The sequence below is a fragment of the Sarcophilus harrisii genome, chromosome 4, assembly GCF_902635505.1.
Source record: "Sarcophilus harrisii chromosome 4, mSarHar1.11, whole genome shotgun sequence".
NCBI classification, from domain to species: domain Eukaryota; kingdom Metazoa; phylum Chordata; class Mammalia; order Dasyuromorphia; family Dasyuridae; genus Sarcophilus; species Sarcophilus harrisii.
In genome coordinates this window covers 427,236,660-427,259,355 of record NC_045429.1, presented here as the reverse complement: position 1 = coordinate 427,259,355, position 22,696 = coordinate 427,236,660, and the positions used below count along the sequence as shown (strand labels likewise).

At 39.2% G+C, this 22,696-nt stretch overlaps 1 protein-coding gene across 1 annotated transcript; it reads left to right on the top strand.

Annotated features, from left to right (window-relative positions):
- The first annotated feature begins 313 nt into the window (after window positions 1–313).
- Window positions 314–14,713, top strand: S100A10 (S100 calcium binding protein A10). The gene is made up of 3 exons (XM_003769942.4): window positions 314–421; window positions 10,461–10,613; window positions 14,284–14,713. The coding sequence occupies exons 2-3, from the start codon at window positions 10,482–10,484 to the stop codon at window positions 14,443–14,445; spliced, it is 294 nt and encodes a 97-aa protein (XP_003769990.1). The 5' UTR covers window positions 314–421; window positions 10,461–10,481; the 3' UTR covers window positions 14,446–14,713.
- Window positions 14,714–22,696: the final 7,983 nt, after the last annotated feature.

Genomic DNA, 22,696 nt, shown 5'->3' with positions numbered 1-22,696 from the left:
ACGCACACTCCCCTGCCCCCTCCCTCCCCACTCATCCACACACACCCTGCATTCTAAAAGTAAAGCAAGAGGGAAGCGCACTCTTCTGGCTCGGGGATGCCCCGAAGCTTGCACAGAGAAGCGCACTGCGACCCAGAAAGAACACGCGCGCTCACACACCCGAGGAGGGAGGGAACTGGAAAAAGTTAGAACCTGGGCCCTAGAGGTGGGAGGGCGGGCAGGAAAGGGAGGGAGGGGGAAAGGGGTGGGGCAAGAGGAGGCACCGTGCAATCAAAGTCTACTCCAGTCTCCCCTGCCCAGCCCCATGTTCCACCCTCTCCCCCACCCACCCCAAGAACCCGAGCCTAATAGTGCTGGTCCCTGTCTTCCAGCTTCGTGAGTCTGCCCGTTCCGCTCAGCTGCTGCTTCTTGCTTAGGCAAGGTGAGTTCCTGTCTGTCTCTATCTCTCGGTGGTTATTTGGGCGGCTTTGACGCTTCTTCCCACCAAAGTGCGGGTGTAGGGGGGCTCGAGCTAAATCCGGCCACCTCAGGGAGGACCCCCCAGGGCTGGACGAGCGCCCGCTCTCTGCTCCTCCAGTCTGGAGCTCCCGCCCGCCTGGAAGCAGGCTGCCCGGGATCCATCCCTGGTCCCGCCTCTCCTGCTCGGACTGCACTTCCCAACGAAGTCAGGGTTTGAGGGTGTCCCGAGCAGGAGGCGCCTGAAGCCACTTGCGGGTAGCTGTTCGCTAGGGAACCGCTGTTCCAGAATGACTGGGACCACACCCAGGGACGAGCCGAGGCGCACCCCTTCCCGCGCCAGGACTAACTGGGTGCCTAGGCAGGGCAGGACCGTGGGGCACGGGGAGAAGAGGGTGTCAGAACACCTGGGAGCTGGAATGCCGAGAATATGCCTGCAAGGATCCGGGTTGGAGCGGTGCCCCAAGACTTTGGAGGAACAAAGGCGACCGACCGACCTTAAGCTGCCTTCCTTCTCTGTAACAGCACCCCGGTCCCTGCCTCCAGCTCCCATTCTCTTTCAGCTTTTTCTTGGCTTGTCTGTTTCCATTCTCCAGTCCCTCGGCCCCTCACCCCGCTGATTCTCTGGACACTGGGAGCCATCTTTCTGGCAGGCAGCCTTCAGCCTGGGTTGGCCAAACTCTGGCCAGATGTTCCTCCAACATTTATTCCCAACAAAGCGCCAAGCGAGACAGCCTTAGGAAATCCTCCCTGGAATAGACAGGCGTGACCTTTGTAGACCAATTCGGGATGGGAAGGTTGGACTTTTGGTTGAATTTAATGTAGGTCACTCCCTGGGGCACCAGAATGCTGCTAGCTGGGTTGCTGCCTGGCTCCCAGCTCTCGATTTACACTCTCGAAGCGTTTTTTCTCCTAGATGCTTTGGGCTGGGTTTCCTGTTGTTTATCCGCTTGACTAGAAGGTGGCTGGCTAGTCCTTTCCTAGTAGGGAGGAGGGGAGACCAAAAAAAGGGGAAAGGAGAGTAAATGAGAGGGATCTGGGAGAAGGAGGATCAAAGAAACGGGGCAGGAATCAAAAACAATCTTTAAAATCACCCTCAGAGCTATTTGCCTTGGTAGTAGGAAGGGGAGACAAGAAAAGAGTTGAAAGGAGAGAAGACAGGGATCTGGGAGAAGGAGGATCAAAGAGATGAGTAGGAATGAAAAACAATCTTAAAACCATCCTCCCAGCTGTTTGCCTTGGTAGTAGAGTAAGAGGAAGCTACAACTAAAACGTTTCCTCTCCCCTGAAAAAAAACAAAACAAAACCATAAAGTTTCAATTTCACTCTGCCCAAGTTAGGAAGTTAAATTTGAGATATGGGCAAAGAAAAATTACCTGAACTCCGAAATCTCGAGTTATTTTTGCCCAAGAAAGAAGGCCATGATATGCAACTTTACTGAGTCACCTAGGAATCATTAACTATGATAACCTACTGCACTATCTAAACTTTCATTCTGCAGCTGGGGCGGAGTTAACTCTCTCTGTTGAGAGTATGGTAGTAGAAGGACTAATTGGTTGGTTTGAGGTTGTTAGAAGACATCTGGAAGAAAAGGGAAGGGGGGTGCTTTGGAATGGATGACACCCATCACCTATATTCTTCTCTCTGGGCCTAATGGCTTCCAGGGGCATATGGGAAGCACGTTCTGTTCCTGGATTCACCTAGTGGTAGAAGGCTGAGTGTGACTCAGCTGCCAAGATTGCGTGGGTGTGGCCCTGGATCCCCACAGGTTCTCTGTTAAGGCAGAACTATCCCTACAGGAAAAGGGAAATTGCAATTTTTGAGGGCATTCCCTAAGGGGGAAGTCTGTCAATGCCAAATTTAAACCATGATTTGAAAGACTTGATTTCTGTGAGTGAGGATTCTGGAGCTGAGAATATTTATAAAACTGATAGAGATATGTCAAGGCCGCTAGGTTTTCATTCATTTGACATGGACAGAGTAAGTGACTAGAGACTGCTTAATGGGGGAGAATATAGCTCTTATCCTCATTTGTATGGAGTGTAGGGGTTCCTAATCTACTTTTTATCATGGACCCCTTTCCCAGTTAGGTAAAGCCTTTGGACCTCCTTTTTTGAATAATGCTTTTTAATACATAGAATTATAAAGGAAACAAATGCTATCGTATTATAGTTATTCAATTTTTAAAAATTTGTTCATGAACCCCACGTTAATGGGAGGTACTGATAGAAAAATGAATGTCAAGGGTATGGTGGAAAGATTGTTGATTTGGTGTGTCACTCCAAGTCCTGCCTTGTGTCCCTTCAGAAACATCCCAACTTCTCTGGAAAGCAATTGTTTGACCATATAAACCATAAGGTCTCTTCCAACACTAAAAGCTAGAGTATTATTTAACAAATTAGAATGTAAAAGAGAAATAAAGATCTATGAAGGACCAGAGGACAGAGAGATAACTTCTAATCAAGGAGAACAAGAGAAAGAAGGCTTCCTGAAGAGGAGGAATCGGATTTTGGTCTTGAAAAATAGTTAGGATCTTAGCAGGCAATGATGAATAGAGAGCATTCCAAGAGCAAAGGGTTTGTGTGTGTGTGTGTGTGTGTGTGTAAATACAAAATAAGTTCAGGGAACCAGAGGGAGATATATATATATATATATATTATAACTGCTTGTCTGAAAGATAGACTGGCAGGTATGTTTTCTGGTTAGTAAAGAGAGGTCAGTGGTTGCTGCAGTTTTTTTTGTTTTTTTGTTTTTTGTTTTTTTTTTCTCTTCAGCTTGAATTTCAGTCATTAAGGGCTAGGCTTGGGGGTGAGGCCAGGCCGATAGAAACAGTAATAGCCTGATCTTTGCCTCCAATGTGTTTCAGCAAATTTCGAAAGATACTACTATGGGTGGGGGAGAGGAATGAGTTCATAATTCATTTCAGATTTCTTCTTCAGCCCCACCCTTCTTGAATGCTATCCAGTTTTCATCCTCTTGCAAGAAATGGAGACCTCTCATTTTGCAAGAGCCCAGTTTCTTACTGCATAAATCTGCAGTGTAGAGAAGTCTTTGGGGAAAGTCTGAGATTAGCCTTCCTGATAGCCTGCTAATGTGAGTTTATATATATTTATTTGGGCAAGAGAAATCCTATTAGGTGATACTTTTTGCAGGAAGTTTCAATTAATGAGGCAGCTTCCAGCCAACTGTCTTGTAAGGTCTCTCAGACCCCGAGTTGGGTGGGGTTGAGATTGGGTGTGTCCTTGCTCAGCTTTAAAAAAAAAAAAAAAAAAAAAAAAAAAAAAAAAGCAGCTCTGTTAGTGTTTAGCCACTTAGAGTGAACTTGGATTCTGAGTGAACAGTGCCATTGTTTCCATGCTGTTCTGCATATGTTAGCATTTTGAGCTCAGTGAAATGCCAGGGTATTCAATAATGTATACCATGGTCCATGGCCCATGCCTCCCCTTTAACAAAGGTTTCCCAGAACTTAACATCCCTTTGCTAAGTAGCTCCCACCTGCTAGCCCCCAAATGAATTGAATAGCATTAATGTAAATACATTTAGAGAAATACACATGCTGGTGAATAACTGATGTTTTTGATTTGGCTCAAAAAGCATCAGAATTAATCTCTCTTATTGGAATTTCAATCTCAGTATTTCATCCAGGATCTTTGCTGCTCAAGGCTTCTACAGCCTGATTGGCTGCAGCAGGTAGAAAGATTGTACTCACATCCACTCAATTCTTCTGAACCCCTAATAGGCCTCCCTATTAAAGACCAAAGTAAGAATTCCTTCTAGTTTTAACTCTGGAACCATTACTTTATGATTTCCCAAAGGCAAAAGCAAAAAAAAAAAAAAAAAAAAAAAACCCTCAAATATGTTAAATGGCTCTTTGTTTTTGCTGAAAGTTCTCACTGAAATGATGCCAACCTCAGGCAGGGCTGGGTGGTCTATAGGGAAAGAGGGACATTTGAAATGTATGAGATGAAAAATTGTGATGTTCAGATGACTTTGATTTAAAATTAGATCCAGAACAAGGGTCTAAAGGGTTTTGTTTTTTGTTTTGTTTTGGTTTTTTTTGTATTTTTGTTTTTGTTTTGAGCTGGGGCATAGTCTCTAGATCAGTTTCAGGAGGTTCTTCAGAAGTACCTTCCAAAAGAAGCCCCCCAGTCCCTTTGAATTCCAAGAAGTAAGTGCTCTTCCATTTCATTTGCATAGAAAGCATTTGTTAAATGTAATATTGATAATCTAAAAAGAAAAATACTCAGTGCTGGGCCCTTACAACAAATGATATCAGAGAATCCGGGTTACTATCCTGGCTTTTAGTGATATGACTGTTCAAATCACTTTTCTTCATCGTGTCCTCATCTTCATCAGCATTAAGAAGAGGAGCTTAGACTTCCAGATCCAACTCTATGGCAAATTACAGAACGTACTGGCAATAACAACAGAGGAACATTAAACAAATGCAGAATGGACAGTAAAGATATACTAAGATCCTACTTAGTACAAATAATGAATCCTCTGAAGTGTTGACATTCTCAGTTATAAATATGTAAAATATGATCTTGCTTCCAGCCCAGTGGAAATATGCTCTGTGACTTTGAATGTGGCCACTTCCTGGGGGTAGAGTGTCCAATTCACATTCACTGGTACCTAACTCTATAGGACAAAGAAATCGATTGTATAGAGATTCCTATAAAGTTTTTTTTTATTTATTTAAAAAAGAGAGTGGAAAAACAAAATTAAAAGGAGAAAAAAGTAATTTCGAGGTTCTGATCAGACCTGTTTTTCAGGATTCATATTTTCCTCCCTTTCTGGAATGTATTTTCTCTGCCCGCCATCCTGGGGCCCTTCCTTTCTCAGCCCCTCCCTTCTATTACATCTGGTTCTGACAGTTACTTTACCTTAAGCTCCATCTAGTGTTTTTCTTTGTTTCCCAGTCTTAACTAAAGGGCTTATATTTTTCCCTTCCCTTTGGATTCTGTTGTAATAGCTTAAAAGGTACTATTAGATTTAGAGCCAGAAACTCTACATTCAAATCTTAGTTCTACTGTCTCACTGAATCTCCCCGGGGTCTTGGTTTCCTCCTCTATAAAATAAAGAGGTAAATTGATAAATGGAAAGAGAGCTGAATTAAGAATCAATCTCAGAGTGAATCTTAGCTCGTCTGTTGGACATTTTAGACCCCAGTTCTCCATTTGTAAAATGGAGATAGAGTGGGTGACTCCGAGATCCCTTTAAATTCCATACTTCTAAGTTAACCAAGGACCTTTTTCAATTCCTATAAATTTTCTCTATCAGTGACTTTAGAATCTGCTTCTGGGGAGGATTTGAGTTTTCAATATAAGATGGAGGAGCCCCACCCTATCTTCTATCCAGAGTAGCTCAGCCTGGGACGATGGTTGTGCAAATGGAAATATTAGGCTCACTTCCTCTGAAGTGCTGCCACCAAACTCACAGCAAAATTGGAAAGGGTCTGTTTGCCCGAGCCCCGCCCAAATGGAGAAGTTTCAACCAAGCTGATTCAGACCTTGCAGCTGCCAGAGAGGGAAGCAAGGGGGTCCCCCAGCGAGAACTACAACATTTTGGTGATTCATCCACTAGTCAGGAGAGCAGCTAAAGGCACAAATTTTCCTCCACTTTTTTATTCGTTTTGGAATTGATCAACCCCTTCTACATAATACAATTCCCCAACTGTAGTCTTTAACCAACTCCCATTAAAACGATGGTGAATGATTGTATTCAAAATGCAGACCTTTTTTATCCCCAAGAGTTTTTTTTCCCATTTCATCACCATAAATCTCACTTTTCTGCTTTTTCATTTGTAAGGGGGAAGGGGAAGCAATCTGTAAATTGCTAAATTCTGAATGCATTTGCTGAATTAAAAAGCTCCTGGGAAAGAGGAGAGTGGGCAAATTACACTTCAGAGGTTTACTGGCTGTGTGACCAAGTCACTTTCACTTCTCTGTTCCCCAATTTCCCTTAAAATCCTTCCTAACTCTAAATCTATGCTACTATAGGCATGATGCTATGGTCTGGTATCAGTCAACTTAATTAAGTGCCTGTTATGTGCCAAGCACTGTGTTAAGTGCTTCAGATATAATGAAAGGGAAAACATTTCCTGTAATCGAGGAGTTCATAGTCTTAAGAGTTCCAATCATGAATCTGCCATGTTGTCTTAGATGAGTCACGTCTCTCCTAGAGATCAGTTCCCTCATCTTTGGAATGAGGGAGTTAAATTAGATGATCCCTGGCACCAAAAATCCATGAAAAGAAGAGACAAGAGTATTCATGAAGGGCCTAGACTCCAGATAGAATCTTTCAGAATATCTGATCTTTCCTGTCTTAGAGAAGACATTCATAGGGTCACCTCATTTCAAAGACCACAGCACCACGAATAAATCCTTTTTACAACATAACTGATAAATTGCCATCCAATCCCTCCCTGAAGAGCTCCAATAAAAGAGCTCACCACCTCAGAAGGCAATTTGGACTGCTCTGATTGATAGAAAGTTGTTTTTCCTCCCTAAATCTAAATTTGTTTCCTTGCAACTTCTGCCCGTTGATCTAGGTTGTACCTTCTGAGACCAAATGGAACAAATTCAATCTTCTTCCATCTAATAGCCCTTGGAACTCTTGGAGACAGTTAATGGTGTAGATTTTCTGTTTTCCAGGCTAAACAATCCCAGTTTGTAGAATTTTAGAGCTCAAAAGGACCTCAGAAGTCATTTTCTCTAATGTTCTCTTTTTACAAATTGGGAAAATGAGGCCCAAAGTGATTTGTCTAAGGTTACCCATAACAATAGTATGCCATAGTTAAAATGTGATCCTCTGGATTCAAAGTTTACAGAATCCTGCACCTGAAGAAAATCCGACTGGGTTAATTTATATACTGCTTTATGGAGAAAAAAAATTCCAAAGAAAATGTTTTGTCATATCTTAAATAAATGGCTGGCAACATTGAATTCGTCTTTATGATGAGGATTCATGATCTTGCTGAAACAGCAGAGACGAAATGTCAGTTTCGCCAAGTCCTCTGACTCTAGAGTCAGTGCTCTTTTTCCTATACCATTTATTTTTGCCAAGTCATATATGACACAATCTCAAAACCCTTCCCCATCCTCCTCTGGAAGCTCTTCAATCTTAGCAGTATTTGTGGAACACAAAACAAAACACAACTTAGAGATGACCAGACTTTCACACTCAAGAACTTTCCTAAAGGTTGTTTTAAAAAAAAAATAAAACCTACTGGAAATATTCTGCATTTACCCATGGTAAAGTGGAACTAGAAGAATTGTACTGTGGACTGAAATTTTTAGGAGTCTTTAGAAATAGATAGGGATGAGACACAGAAGATCTGGTTTCAGGGGTTGTCTAGGACTTTGGAATAAAGAGTTTTGTTTGGCTTTTTTTAATCTCTGTGGATTGCCTATTTCATTTAAGCTAGTTTTGATTTAGAGTGGGATAGTAGGACTTCCTCTGATAGGCAACTCAGATGGTGAAATGCCATCTTAAAACTTTACCAAAGACAGAACCACTGTCATTCAAAGCAGAATTCTATTGTCCAGTCATTTCATTCTGTCTGATTCTTGGTGACCTCAAGATTTTCTTGGCAAATATGCTAGAGTAATTTGCCATTTCCTTCTCCAATTTATTTTACAGATGAAAAATTCAAGGCAAACCAGGTTAAGTGATGTGCCCAGGGTCATATAACTAGTAAGTGTGTAGTCAGATTTGAATTCAGAAAGATGTGTTTCTGTCTCAGCCCAGTGCTCCATCTCTTATACCACTTTCCTGCCTCTAAGACCCCATCCGGGCTCTCTCAAACCCAGACTCAGGTGGTCTAGGTCTATATTGTACTTTTGTCTATTTTTGAAGTGAAGGGAGGGGGAATTTCCAGAATATTTCATCCCCCTATAATTCTTGCTATTCTCTTCAAGTGAAGTAGCTTTCTAATTAGTCTTCCTGGTTCAAAAGACAGAACATGACACATTGGCTTCTGCATCCCTCTGAGCATCAAACAAGGAGAGAGGGATTGACTATTAAGTGAAGTCAATCATCTTGTTTACCAGTTTCACCTTGAGTTCGGTAAAGAAGAATCTAAAAGAGATCCATCAGTGTTGAATGTGCATCAGCTAGTTACTGCCAAGCAAAAACCACAATTTTTTTTTGTTTTTTTTTTTTGTTTGTTTTTAAGTGGTCCTTTGAACATCTTTCCTCAAAACCTTCCATCTGCTCCATATCTAGTGATTAATTTGTCAAGGAGGCTTTGGGCGAGGTCTCCTTTTGTTTCTGCCGAAGCTGCTTTCTGAGTTTCTGAGACTTCTCTGCACTCTCAACTAGTTAAGTCATTTCAACCAAACATTTTAACTGTTACCATTCCTAGAAACATGTTCATCTCGAAACAGATTCAGCTCATCCAGGAAGCATTTATTCAGTGGCTATTATGTGTCAAGCATTCTATAAGTAGTAGGAATCTAAAAACAAAATAGTCCCTGACCCCAAGGAACTTACATTCTATGGGGGAAACAATATATACTAAAATAGTAAAATGTTTGCATTCTACAAGGGAAACAATATATATATATTAAAGAGTAAAATACTTCAATGGATCTGTAACATCATCAATGAGGATGTTCCCTCCACTAATGTAAATTGCAGCCCATCCATTCCTGCCCAACCTTGTGATTTCTATATATGACCCCCCTACCCAAGTTCACCATAGAGGATTCACCCCCCCCCCAAAAAAAAAAATCGGGAGCCTTTCATCTCCTGGTATCACTAGGATTCCATTGGAACATATAGGCCTTCCAACCCCCACTCTCAGCATATGGTCAATTCATCTCTTTTCACCATCCCTTTCTTTGATGGTACTCTTTATTCCAAATCTTTATGGTTCCTAATTATAATGTTTAATATTAACATATGTTGATATGTTTAATATTATCCTACTCATACCTAGTATATAAAATGTGCACAGACCAAAATATCCGAGAAGTTATTTTTCTAGCGCTACCCAAAATTGGTTTCTCCTTTAGGAATTCTGATCAGCAACAATCAAGCACAATTCCAGATGACCAATGATGAAGCTTACTACCTTTCTCCCAACAGAGTGATTGATCTAGGGTACAAACTGAAGCATAAACTTTTTGGATATGACCAATGCAGGAATTTGTTTTGCTTGAGCACATAAGAGTTTTGTATTTTTTTTTCCAGAGGGGATGAGGAGAGAGGGAGGAAAGATAAATTTTTGTTAATTGAAAAAAATTAATTAAAAAAAACCGGGGTAAAAACTGGTCTCATTCCACAATATATTAAAGTACATGGCTACCCATAAACCTCCACAGAACCTAAGCAACACAGCTGCAGCTATCTTTTATTGGTTAAAGCATGTTATTTCATTATAGAATATAGAAATTTACTGCAGTAGCAAGTTACAGCTACCATATAAATAAGTGCCTAAGGATTTCAACAAACTATAGTCATTTATAGGCAAGTATTTTCCCCTCTGCAGTTAGATATAACTAGATTACAAAGACAAACTTAAAGAGTTGATGTTCACATCTGTTTCATGTCTGTTGATATTTTCTATCTATTGACTGAGCATGGCTATGTGGCTTTTGGATATTTGGACACAGATAAAAGCTTGATTAACTGACACCCAAGAAAATGGTAAAATATCTTTCCTTTCAATAAATTGCCTTGTCAAGTAAAAATCTAAGAGTAGGGCATGGGAGGATGGAAATAGAAGAACATACAAGAACACCAGGGAGAACACTGATCCTGCTTTTCCCAATAATTATAGTTGAGTCCCACTGAATTAGCTCTAGGATGGGAGGGGAAATAGTAGCAACCCATTCAAAGCTGTAAAAACACAATGCTTATGTTTGGCCTGGTTAGAGTCATAAGTTGATGTCATTGAAACATCTGTCCCGAGAAAGACAATATCTAGGTTATAGTCTCACATCTGCTGGGCTTAAACTTGCAAATGAACTCTATGTGTTTGGGGCATCTTTGAACAGGTTTCAGAGGACACCGCCAAGATGCCATCTCAAATGGAACATGCCATGGAAACCATGATGTTTACATTTCATAAGTTTGCTGGAGACAAAGGCTACCTAACAAAAGAAGATCTGAGAGTTCTCATGGAAAAAGAATTCCCTGGATTTTTGGAAGTAAATATCAAACCTTTTAAAGGATAGAAGGGAATAGCTTGGCTTCTAGACTCTCATTTTCTTCTTTTCCTATTCCATCACTTCCTTCTAGTAGTGACTATGAAACAGGCATTTCCATTCATTCAACAATTACTTTAATGAGTTCCTGTTGTATACAGAGGGGTGTGGAGGGAAGCCTGTGCTAAGGTAAAGACAGGATTCTCATCTTCAAAGGGCTTATACTCTGATAATAACTATAATCGCTAAGTTTATATAATATTTTGAGGTTTACAAGATGCTTTACATATGTGACCTGCTTGATTCTCACAAGTAGCTTATGAGGTAGGTAAAATTATTACGATACCTATTTTACAGATTAAAAAAAATCCGAGACTCAGAGTGGATAAGTGATTTTGCCCAAGATCACACAACTAGCAAATGCTTGAGACAGGATTAGAACCCAAATCTTTTCTAATACCATATCTAACATTCTTTCCACTAATAACCATAACACAATATACATTTCAGTTAATTCTATAAGAAGAGTCAAAACAAATAGTATTCAGAGAAATAGAGTCACCAGAGGGATAGTATATTGAGAGAAGATATTAAATGAGTGAATCGATTCATCCAATTTCTCAAAATTAGTGTTGTGGTCCCCATATCCTAGCCATATACAATAGTTTAAATTGTCCCCTTTAAATTCCTCTAAGGAGATAAGATCATTCTTCTTTCCCCAGATCTACTTTGTAATGATGCTGAACATGTCCTTACTGAAAACCAAACTTCATATGGTTAGGATGTGGAAATGTCATGGACAGGAGGTCCCTTCCAGCTCTAAAACTCCATTATCCTAAATTATGACTCTCCATTCTCATTGCATTTTCAGCTAAAAGAGTCTTCCATTTTCCATGGACATTTCCACTACATTGTTTCTCTTTACACAGTCAGACCTAATCTGGGGAGTCTATTTGGGTGGAAGCATCCATCCTTCAGATATTGATTGGATCAACCTATTTCAGGAAATGACCCATCAGCAGATAGAAATGGGCACAGTGAAGCATTAAACCCTAAAGTGGGCCTTTCCTTCTTGAGAACACACATGATCACTGGAAAAGATAATTACTGTGCTTGATGTTGAATAATTTAATAGCTTCTAAAAGATGAAAAGATAAAGAGTTAAAAGGCTCCTGGCTGCCTCTTACCATTTGTCCCTAGGAAATGGTGCATTAGTAAAGCAGATGACTCCTCTTTTATAGGCACAGAGTAACATCATAGCGCATTATGACTGGCATTTTGTTTATAACAATATTCTGACTGATCTCAGAGATGACTAAATTACCAATTTTATTGTATCCCCAAGTGGATGAAAATGAGCAATGGAATAATGAAAACAAACAATCCACTCATCTTAAAAAAAAACGCCTAGAGCACTGAATGGTCTTAGGACCAGGAAATCCCAGGTTTGAGCTCTATGAGAGACATACTAGCTGTATGACTCTGGACTTTTTGACTTGATCATTCAGTGTTCCAAGTGTCTTTTTAAGAAGGTAATTTGTAAAGTGCAAACTGGCACAGGCAGAAGAATTTCCTTATTTAATAGTTTCCGGTATCAATGAAGTCACAAGTCCCTTCTGGAGTCGGGCACAGCGCTGGATACATAGCAGGTGCTAAATAAATCTTTAGTAGTGGATTGATTTGTTTTCATCATTCCACTGCTCATTTTCATCCACTTGGAGATTCCTGTCATAATAATCATACAATCAATAACATTCAATAATGCAAGCAACAATACAAGCAGGGCTGCCTCTAAGGCACTGGAAATAACACAGAATTTAAAACTGAAATTGTCTTTGTCTTCAAGTTGCTTACAAGCTTGAATTGGTCTCTGGACAGAGATGACCAAATTTTCTTCCAATCTGTCATTGTAGGTAGATGCTAGACTTGGAGGAGCCTCAGAAGAACTTCAACTCCTCCCTCAGCCACTTTTCAGCTGAGTGATACTAAGCAAATTATTTAATCTCTCTGAGCCTCAGTTTCAAGATCTGTAAAATGGGGACAATCATAACAATGATCTCACAGGATAGTCATGAGGATCAAATAAAATAATGTCGAGGTAGTGATTTGTAAATCCTAGAGTGCATTATAAATTGGAACTATCTTTATCCCAATTCTAAAAAGCAAAGTAAATTTCTTCCAGGCAGGTTCAAGTCTAGACTTAGATTCCCAGAGATGGGCTAGATCTGTTTGTCCTTTGTGTACAGTCTAGGAAGAGATGAAAGAGAAAGGCAGGAGTTTTCTCCAGGGTATTTCATCTCCTTCTGGATATTGTAATATTAATTTGCTCTTTTCCTCAAGCCAATCAGCCCTTCCTGACTCTTCATAAGCCAGCCCATGACAGACAGCTAGTCAATGACCCTCTGGCTTCCCTATATCCTAGATCCTGAAAAGTAGATTGGCTTCTAACATGGAAGTTGCACAAGACAAAAAGATCTGAGGCACAGATATTTACTACTAACGGCTGATAGACCCAGAAAGAAGACAGGGTTTCATAAGGGAATATGTGAGTGGTTTATTGATGGTGTGAAGTCATGCTTCCAATTCTACACCTTCCCCTTCCTTATTACAGTGCATGCTCTTTTGTTTTTTCAAGTTGGTTTCTTACATCATCTAAATCTCACCCACCAGTCTTTGCCCAGAGTAAGAAAGTTGAGCCAGAACTTGCAAAAACCTCTCCCCAAAAGTAATTAACTTCTCAGTATGATGGAGACAGACAGCTCTGTGAGAATGCCTACATTTAACACATTTAACTGAGAGCAAGCTACAAGAAAAAAAGTAAAACAAATCATTACAAAATCAGGAAAAGCATAGAGCCTCCTTTCTAACTTCTGCCAGAGGTCATCCAGTCCTGCCCTCACCTTTTACAGAGATGAAATTGAGGTCCAAGAAGATGAAGCAATTTGCCTGCAATTACACAGATAGGAAATAAGAGAATTAAGAATTTTCCCCACGTTCAAATAGAACACTCTTTTCTCTTTTTTAATATAAAAAACGATATAAATAAATGTTATTTTCAAAAATAATATTATAGCCATAGTCTGTTAAAGGGAGAAGAGAAAATTTAATTTATTGTAATGTGTGTGTGTGTGTATACACATATAATATGTATCAAATTGTTTGCCTTCTCAACGGCGTGAGGAAGGGGAAGGAAGGAAGAGGATTTGAAACCCAAGATTTTTAAAACAATGTTAAATGTTGTGTTTACAATTTATTTAAATAAAATAATAAATAAATTTAATTTTAAAAGAATTGATTAAAAATATGCAGCTATACAAAACAAATTCATCCTGGGGCTATATATGAAAATAAATGTCTCATTCCGTGCTCTAAATCTAAAATCTCCCTATAATGAGTAGCATGTTTTATCAGGAATCCTCTGACATCATGGATGACCATTGCATTGATTACAATTCTTCTGGCTTTATAAAGTTGTTTTTTTAACCCTCTTTCCACTCCACCTTTTCTAATATTTCCCTCTGTAACTAGTCAATTGTTATAGATTCTCTGAAAAATCAGAATCCAAAAATTTAGTTGCTTTCTCTTTAATGGCTAGCTATACAGATCTACTGCCCAAGTCTCTCAGCCCAATAACTAATTCATATGCTTTTGCTTCTTGTGATTTTTTTTTCAGAACCAGAAAGACCCCTTAGCTGTAGACAAGATTATGAAAGATCTGGACCAGTGCCGAGATGGAAAAGTGGGATTTCAGAGCTTCTTTTCATTAATTGCCGGGCTGACCATCGCATGCAATGACTATTTTGTTGTACATATGAAGCAGAAGGGGAAAAAATGAACCCAAGCTAAGGAATTCCTCCCAAACTTGATCCTTTGCAGTATCTTGAATGGTCACTTTTGAGATATTCCCATATAGCTACCCCTAGGATAAGGAAGTTGCATGAGCAGACCCAGACCCTTAAAATGTACAAATGAACTCCAAGCTTACAATTCGACAGCTAGGGAAAGGAAAAACAAATATGTGTCAGATAAGCTTTTGATTTTTTTTTGTATTATATGCATCCTCTACCCCACAATAAAAAGAGCATCCTTTTTTTAATGTCTAATTTGGGTTGGCTTTCTTCAGAAATGTTGTTTTGCTGCCTTACTTATCACACAGAGTTCAAAGTGGCATCTTGCCCTTGGCACACTTCCCATCCATCCCTGGTCAGCTGACTGTAGTGATGCTCTATCACCATAGTCTACTGAAAGAGAACGAGTCATTTTTCCAAGTTCTGCCTGATTGCTCAGCAACAGAATAGAGCCTGCAGCTATGTTCACACCAATGGGGAGAATAGGGAACATCCTACACAAGTGGGTCCCAAATGTTAGGCTCATGAATGTAGCCTTCCTTGGTTAGATGGAGGGAAAAACCTCAAAAACTTGCCTTTCAATCCTGCCTTTTGCAAGTGTGCCTGATAACTGATATTGTTTGCTTTGAAAATATACACAGTGCCTCAAAATTTATACATGTAATAACGAACATTTACATAACACTTTAGGTTTATGAAGCATTCATTTGATCTTCATAACCTCTGAGATAGATTCTAGTATGATCCCCATCATATAGTTTGAGAAACTGAGGTTGAGTGAATATTAATTGCCTTAACCAATTTCATATAGCAGGTAAGAATAGGGCAGGATATAAACACAGGTTTTCCTGACTATAAGTCCCACATTACATTCATTATGTCTACCTAGCTGCCTCTATGCTATCTATTTAGATTTTAAACAACCATTTGAAACATGCCCATTTTACAGAAAAGGAAGCTGAGACTCCAAGAGATTAAATAACTTCTCTATGATTACGTAAGGCAGCTAGGTGGCACAGGGATAGAGCAATGAGTTTGGAATCAGAAGACTCATCTTCATGACCCCAAACACTAGCTATAATACCCTACTTATCTCAGTTTCCTCATCTGTAAAATGAGCTGAAAGGAAATGACAAACTATTCCAGCATCTCTACCAAGAAAAACCATGAAGAGTAGGGACACAATTGAAGACTGAACAACAACCACAACCAAATGGTTGCCTACCAAATGACAGCAGCAGAAATTGAATCAGTTCCCTTTCTTCTACCCTACAGATTTACAAAATAAATGATATTGTTAAAAAATCACAAAATCAAGATTCCTAGAACAAGGGACCAATACATTTAAGTGCTAGGCAAGGAACTGGTCATTAAAGAGAATAGAATCCCTCAGCAAAATGTCCATTAACATTGAGTGCCTACTATGTGCAAGGCATTATTCCAGGCACAAGAGAAACAACTGGACTCAACCCAACACAAATTTTATAAAAGGAAAGGAGAATCATTTTTCTTAGCTGGTAAATTCAAGCAGAAAAAAGAATTCAACAACAGGTTCCATGTGACTTTTTTCAATTTCATGCTAATTTTTGTTTTATTTTTTCTGTAAGACAGACACTATAAGCTCTTAGGAAAAGAGGAGGGGGAGAGCTAGAGTACCACCCCTTGGATAGCCACCCAGGATGACTACTAATAACCAAAAGTCCCACTCCAATCTTCCACCTGCCACATAAGTTATATCTTCTCTTTTCCATTGATTTATTTATTAAAATAATTCAGATCTTGTTGCGTCTTCAATGCATTTCTTCCAGGTCAACTGTGGTTCCATGTTGGATGGGGCAATCATTGCTAATCAAGTGGTAAGAAATAGGCACAGTCAGGACACAAAAAGATATGAAGAGTTCTCCTGGCCCCAATCCAATTCAAACTTTTACATCACTAACCATTTTATATGAAGGCAGAAAGTCAAGTCATGGTCTAGATTTCATCACCATGTCTTGGTTGAATATTCTGCCTTTGCCTATAGCCCTTTTCTCCCATTGGTAAATTCTTCCTGGAACCTCCATTTTGAGGAAGGACCCAGACCAGCCTGCCATCCTTAGACCTTGCCACTATGCTTCCTTTCTGCTTTCTTTTTTGTGGTTGTTATCTAGACCCTTTAGAATATAAGATCTTCAAGGGCAGGAATTACAATTTTTTTTTTGCTTGTATTTATATCTCTAACACTTAGTACAGTGCCTGATATACCTTAAAACACTTCATAAATGGCTCTTGACTTGTCCAAGGTTGCACAGGGGAGAAACCGGCAGAGTCAGGATTTAAATACATATCTGACCGTTCCATTTTGGGCACTCTTTCTATTAAACTGTACAACTCTCCTCATCTCTAATAGTGGGAGCATTGATAACCTTAAATAGCTCCCCAATTTTGTAAGAAATGTCATAATTCTGCAAAGAGGAATTACTCCAGGGGAGATTAATTGTTTAAAAGATGCAAAAATGGTCTGTGTCCTATTTGGAAAAGCAAACCTTGACAAAGCTACAGGGATTTCTTGGTTATGTCAGGAAAGAGAGGAAGCCTAAAAAAAAGATAAAACCTCTTCTCCAGCTGAAGGACCATACAAATAACACACAATGAAGGGAGAACAGAATTTTTTGACTTCTCACTTTTCCTTTGTTTTATTTATGCCAAAGAGAATGGATCTTCTGGCTAAAATGGACAGAAACAAAGATGGTGCCTAAGACAGTAAAGTGGTAATAAGAGTTGGTGATGATTCACTATCTTGATGAATTCACAACTCTAGGCTGGGAGAAACTACATCCCAGGTTATTGAATGAACTAGCAATTGAAAAATAATGGTGGGAGATGCTTCAGAATTGGAGAAGGGCAAATAAACTAATTTTCAACGTTGAAAAAAAGAAACAATAGAAGCTTTAAACTATAGGTCAGTGAGATTGATATCAATTCCCTATAGAATTCTAGATCTTACTGAAGAGATGACTAACAAATGTCATTCTATCAATCCAATAAACATTTATTAAGCACCTAATATTTTGCTAACCCCCAGGGATACAAAAAGAGGCAAAAGATAAGCCCTGCTTTGAACAAGCTTACAATCTAACCAGGAAAAAAAATAGAAGTGATTACAAAGAGTCAGCATAACTTCAGCTGGACTCACCCCATTTTATTTTTTTAAGAGGCTGTTAGATTAAGGGGTTAGAGGATGAGAGAGAGAATAAGCATTTATATAGTTCCAACTGTATGCCAAGCACTGTACTAAGCACTTTACAAATATCTTATTTGGTTTTCACAACACTGTGCCATGTTATCTCCATTTTCCATTTAAGGATATTGAGGCCTTCCTAAATCCAGGGAAAATACTCTTATCCATTGCAATATCTAGCTAGGTAGTTCAAATTCTGCCTTAGGCACTCTTTTTGGGTTTCAGTATCCCCTCTACCCGGAGGTCTTTAAATAAAGGCTGAGTGATTATTTGTCACATGAATTATAAGAGGGATTCTTGTTCTGGTACTGGTTCAACTCTGTGCCTTCCAAAGTTTCTTCCAACTGAGATTTGATTTGATAATTCAGGTCTTTTTTGAGTAAAGTGCTCATTATGGAGCTATCATAAGGAAAATAAACTTTTTATTATATATTTTTTAAATCCCATAAATTCACACATAGAGCTACATGTCCTGATGAGCCATAAATGAGGTCTTCTGAGGTCACATCCCAGAGATTCCAAAAGGACACTCAAGATTTTGGCAAAGCTTTGGCAAAAGCTATTGCTACATATTTAGAGGGACAGTGCTGTCTGCTTAGAGATGGCCACCAGCCACTATGGCGAAGCCACTGGAAATTTCCATCAATATTGCTGCATATTTGGGTTATAGGGGAAGCTCTCACTTCTCTCCACACCCAAATATGACAGGAAAAGAGAACATGTGTAAAGAAACAATCTAAAGTGGCCTCCGGGACTAACAGAGAAAAACATCTTACTCTCCTCTCTATTTCTAAATCCTTATTCCCTGATAAAATGAGATAAAGATAATCAATCTAATCTCAGGGCTATCCACCCACCCAATTCATTGTGTGATTGTGGGCTACTCATTAACCATCTATCCCAGTGGAACTGACTACAAAGTGGTTATCACAAAAACCTTCCTTTGTAGCAGCCTTTTTTGTAGTGACAAGGAACTGAAATGGAGTGAATCAGTTAGGGAATGGCTGAATAAATTATGATATATCTATGTAATGGAATATTATTGTTCTATAAGAAATGATAAGCAGGTTGATTTCAGAAAAGCCTGGAAAGACTTATATGAATTGATGCCGAGTGAAGTGAGCAGAACCAGGAGATCATTGTACATAGCAACAAGATTATGTGATGTTCAACTGAGATGGACTTGGCTCTTTTCAACAATGAGGTGATTCAAGACAATTCCAATAGACTTAGGATGGAAAATGCCAATCTCATCTAGAGAGAGAACTATGGAGATCGAATAGGAATAAAAACATAGTATTTTCACCTTTTTGTTGTTTTTTGTTTGCTTGTGTTTTTTTTTTTTTCTTTTTCATGGTTTTTTCTCTTTTGTTCTGATTTTTCTTGTGCAGCATGACTAACATGGGAAAATGTTTAGAAGAATCACACATGTTTAACCTATATTGGATTGCTTGCTATCTAGGGGAGGAGGTGAGAGAGAAAAATTTGGAACACAAGATTTTGCAAAGGTGAATGTTGAAAACTATCTCTGCATGTTTTTGGAAAAACAAAATACTTAAATTAAAATAAAACCTTCTTCATCCCATAAATTCAAAGAGATGGTTATAAATATGCAAATACTTATTCAATGAATGACAATATTCAGTAAGATATAATGGGGGTGTGCAGAAGGATAAGATCTCTTGAAACTTAGTTGGGAATTGAATAGCAATACAGGAAACATTATAGGAGATGTAATGGCATATTGTTGTTGAATGATTTTAGTCACATCTGACTCCATGATCTGGGGTTTTTCTTGGCAAAGATACTAAAGTTGTTTGTCATTTCCTTCTCCAATCTATTTTACAGATGAGGAACTGAGGCAAACAGGATTAAGTGACTTGGCCAGGATCACACAGCTCTTAAGGATCTGAGACTGGGCTTGAACTCAAACCTTCCTGACTCCAAGCTGCCCAATCATTCCACCAATGAGCATTTATTAAGCATCTGCTATGTGGCACACATCATGCTAGTTGCTGGTGATTCATATAAAGAATCATATTCTCAAAGAATGGTATAGACATCAGATAGTGAGCTCTTGCAGGGATAGATTTTTGCCTTTCTTTGTATCTCTTGCACTTATCAGAATGCCTGACGTAGTAGGCACTTAAATATTTATTAACTAGCAGATACATTCAATGGAAGGAAAGATCATTGAAGGCTCTCATGGAAGAGATAGGATCTGAAATGGGCCTGAGAAAGTAGGCAAGATCAAGAGAGAAAGAACTGGCAGGAGAAGAGAAAACAGAGATGGGAATATAGGAAGAAAACAAGTATTTATGTACCACCCACTCTATACCAGACCGTGTGCTAAGAACTTTACAAATATTATCTCTTTTGATCCTCACAACCTGGAAGTAGATGTTATTATTATCTTCACTTTCAAGTTGAGAAAACTGAGGCAGATGGAGGATAAAAGACTGTCTCAGACTCGTAAATATCTAAGACTAGATTTGAACTCTGGTCTTCAGGCCCAAGAATCCATTAGCTGAGACCCAGATGGGATTCTAGGAGTCAACAACTGAGTAAAACCTTGGTCATATTCTATTTATCAGGTATTCAAAGCTAGTGGGCAGACCATTCTAGCCAGGACAGGGTGAGCAAGCATAGGAGTACACACAGATTAGGTAGGGACAGATAAATGGGCTTTGTGATTCCTGGGAAAACGTGTTCTGTGACTGAAAGTTCTGGTCAAGGTCTGTTAAATTATTTCTGTTTTGGAGAGAGTTTAAGGACTAGAGACCACTCCCATATTTAATGGGAGAGTGCCGGATATTTGGCATTTTTCCACATAGGAAGTCAGCAGAGACCACGTTCTCCCCACATTCTTTCCTGTAATGCTCATATTCCACTCACATTCCAGCTACAAAAGAGAGAACAGGGTGGGGATTCATACTCATCTTTCAAAGAGGCCCCAAAAAGAGGGGGCAGGGAGAGGCTCGGGGAAGAAAAACTACATTCCTCAGGGTGTCAGTGGTGGTCTGAGGCAATCACAGCCTCTCCCCAGATGGGTCTGGAAAAGGTTGGAGAGTTTCCATGAATTCAGTTCCAGCCAGAATAATAGAGAGCAATGTCAAGAAGGAAAAGACTCCTCCCCAAAATGCTGGCTCTTCGCTTTTCTCACAAGATTTCCCTGAATCTCATCTCTCTGACCCACAAATACTGCACAGCAACGGATTGTTGGGTTCCAAATGGAAGTCTGGTCCTAATCCAAAAATCGATCTGTGAGTCTAGTTGTTGCTCATATGGTGCATAAGCATGCAGGTTGTTCTTTTTAACCTCTCCTGGGTTTGTTTATCACGAAGCTGGCAAGCATCTGCTGGCAGTTGGTAGCAAATGAGAGAGAAGTGTTTATGTGTTTGTTTTTTGAGGAGAAGAGGAAAGATTTGACATTGACCTCAGCAAGGAGGGTTCTGCTGTCCTCAGTCATATCAATTATGCTAGGATTCAGAGCCTGGTGAATATGAGTCAGTACTCTGAGCTGAATTTCTTAGCCTTTGGGCCAAAGGAATTTCTAAATGTCACAGTACAGGACTTTTGGAGAAGCAGTGTGGCTTACCAGAGAGGAAGCTAGAGTTAGAGGTAGGAAAAGCTAGATAGCTAGCTGTATGAATATGGCCAAATGTCATTTAACCTCTCAATTTCTAAATATATACAACAGAAATGATAATATTTACCTCACGGGGCTCTTCTGAGACTTAAATGAAATAATCCATGCATATAAAGTGTTCCACATACCTTTGAAGTGTTATTTAAATGTCAGAGAGACAGGCTGACACAATGGATAGATATACTTGAAATAAGGAAGATTACAACTGAGTTCCAGTCCTTGCCTCTGATATGTAAACCTGAGCAAGTCACCTAAGTCACTCTTAGTGCTCCCCTGTCAAATGGCTCAACCACTGTCAAAGTGGTTTTATCAGTGCAAATGACATTAAAGAAGAGGCCTTACCATCTACTCTGCTGCTGCACCCTAAGGATCATAGGCCTTTCCATCTGACTTGAAGCTAAAACCTCTGGTTTGTACAACTGACAACATTGGAAGGTGAACCCATTGTGAGTAGGCTCTGTCTCCAATTTTCTGTTTGTATCCCTAGCACTTAGACTAGTATTTGTTTATGACATGTATTAAATTATTTTAAAATTCATTCATTATAAAGGGAGTTTAATTATTGAGAATCCCCTATAGTAGTGAAAATAGAGGTCTAATGTATACTTATATTGTATTTAATTTATACTTTAATATATTCAACATGTATTGGTCAATCTGCCATCTGGGGGAGGGGGTGGAGAGGAGGGTAAAAATTGGAACAAAAGGTTTGGCAATTGTCAATGCTGTAAAATTACCCATGAATATAACTTGTAAATAAAAAGCTATTATTTAAAAAAAAGAAAGAAAGAAAGAAAATAGAGGTCTATTCCAAAAATTAAGTCAGTTATTATTTCTTCTTTTTAAAAATCTTCATAAAGTTTCAGAAGGAGCCGAGATATAAGTAAATACTTATAGTCAACAAAGATGAAAGGGCAGGATGCAAATTGAGGAATTTTTATACATGAGGAACATTCAGGTCAGATGAGGGAGTAGGATTAGATAATGTGTAAAGCTCTTCTTGAGCATTCTGTTCTGACATCTCTCCCAGCAATAACATTCTATGTTCTAATAGTTCTATAAGGAAATGACTAATTCTGAAAATCTGCCAAAATTGCATGTCTCACTAAGGGTCCCAAGTATGCAAGGGAACAAACTGGGATGAATCCAAAGTCTGTTTGTGCTAATTACTGGCTCTAAACCATTTCAGTACAAATTAACTGAAAGTCTTTAACATGGACACTAGTTCATTATTAAAAATGCTTAACTCACCAATAAGCGATTCAATTAAACTGAAATATGCATAGAGAGAAATGCTACATGTTTTCAGAAAGTGATGAGTGAAAAAGCAAAAGAAAGTGGTACCATTTTATATGTGTCCTCCATATTG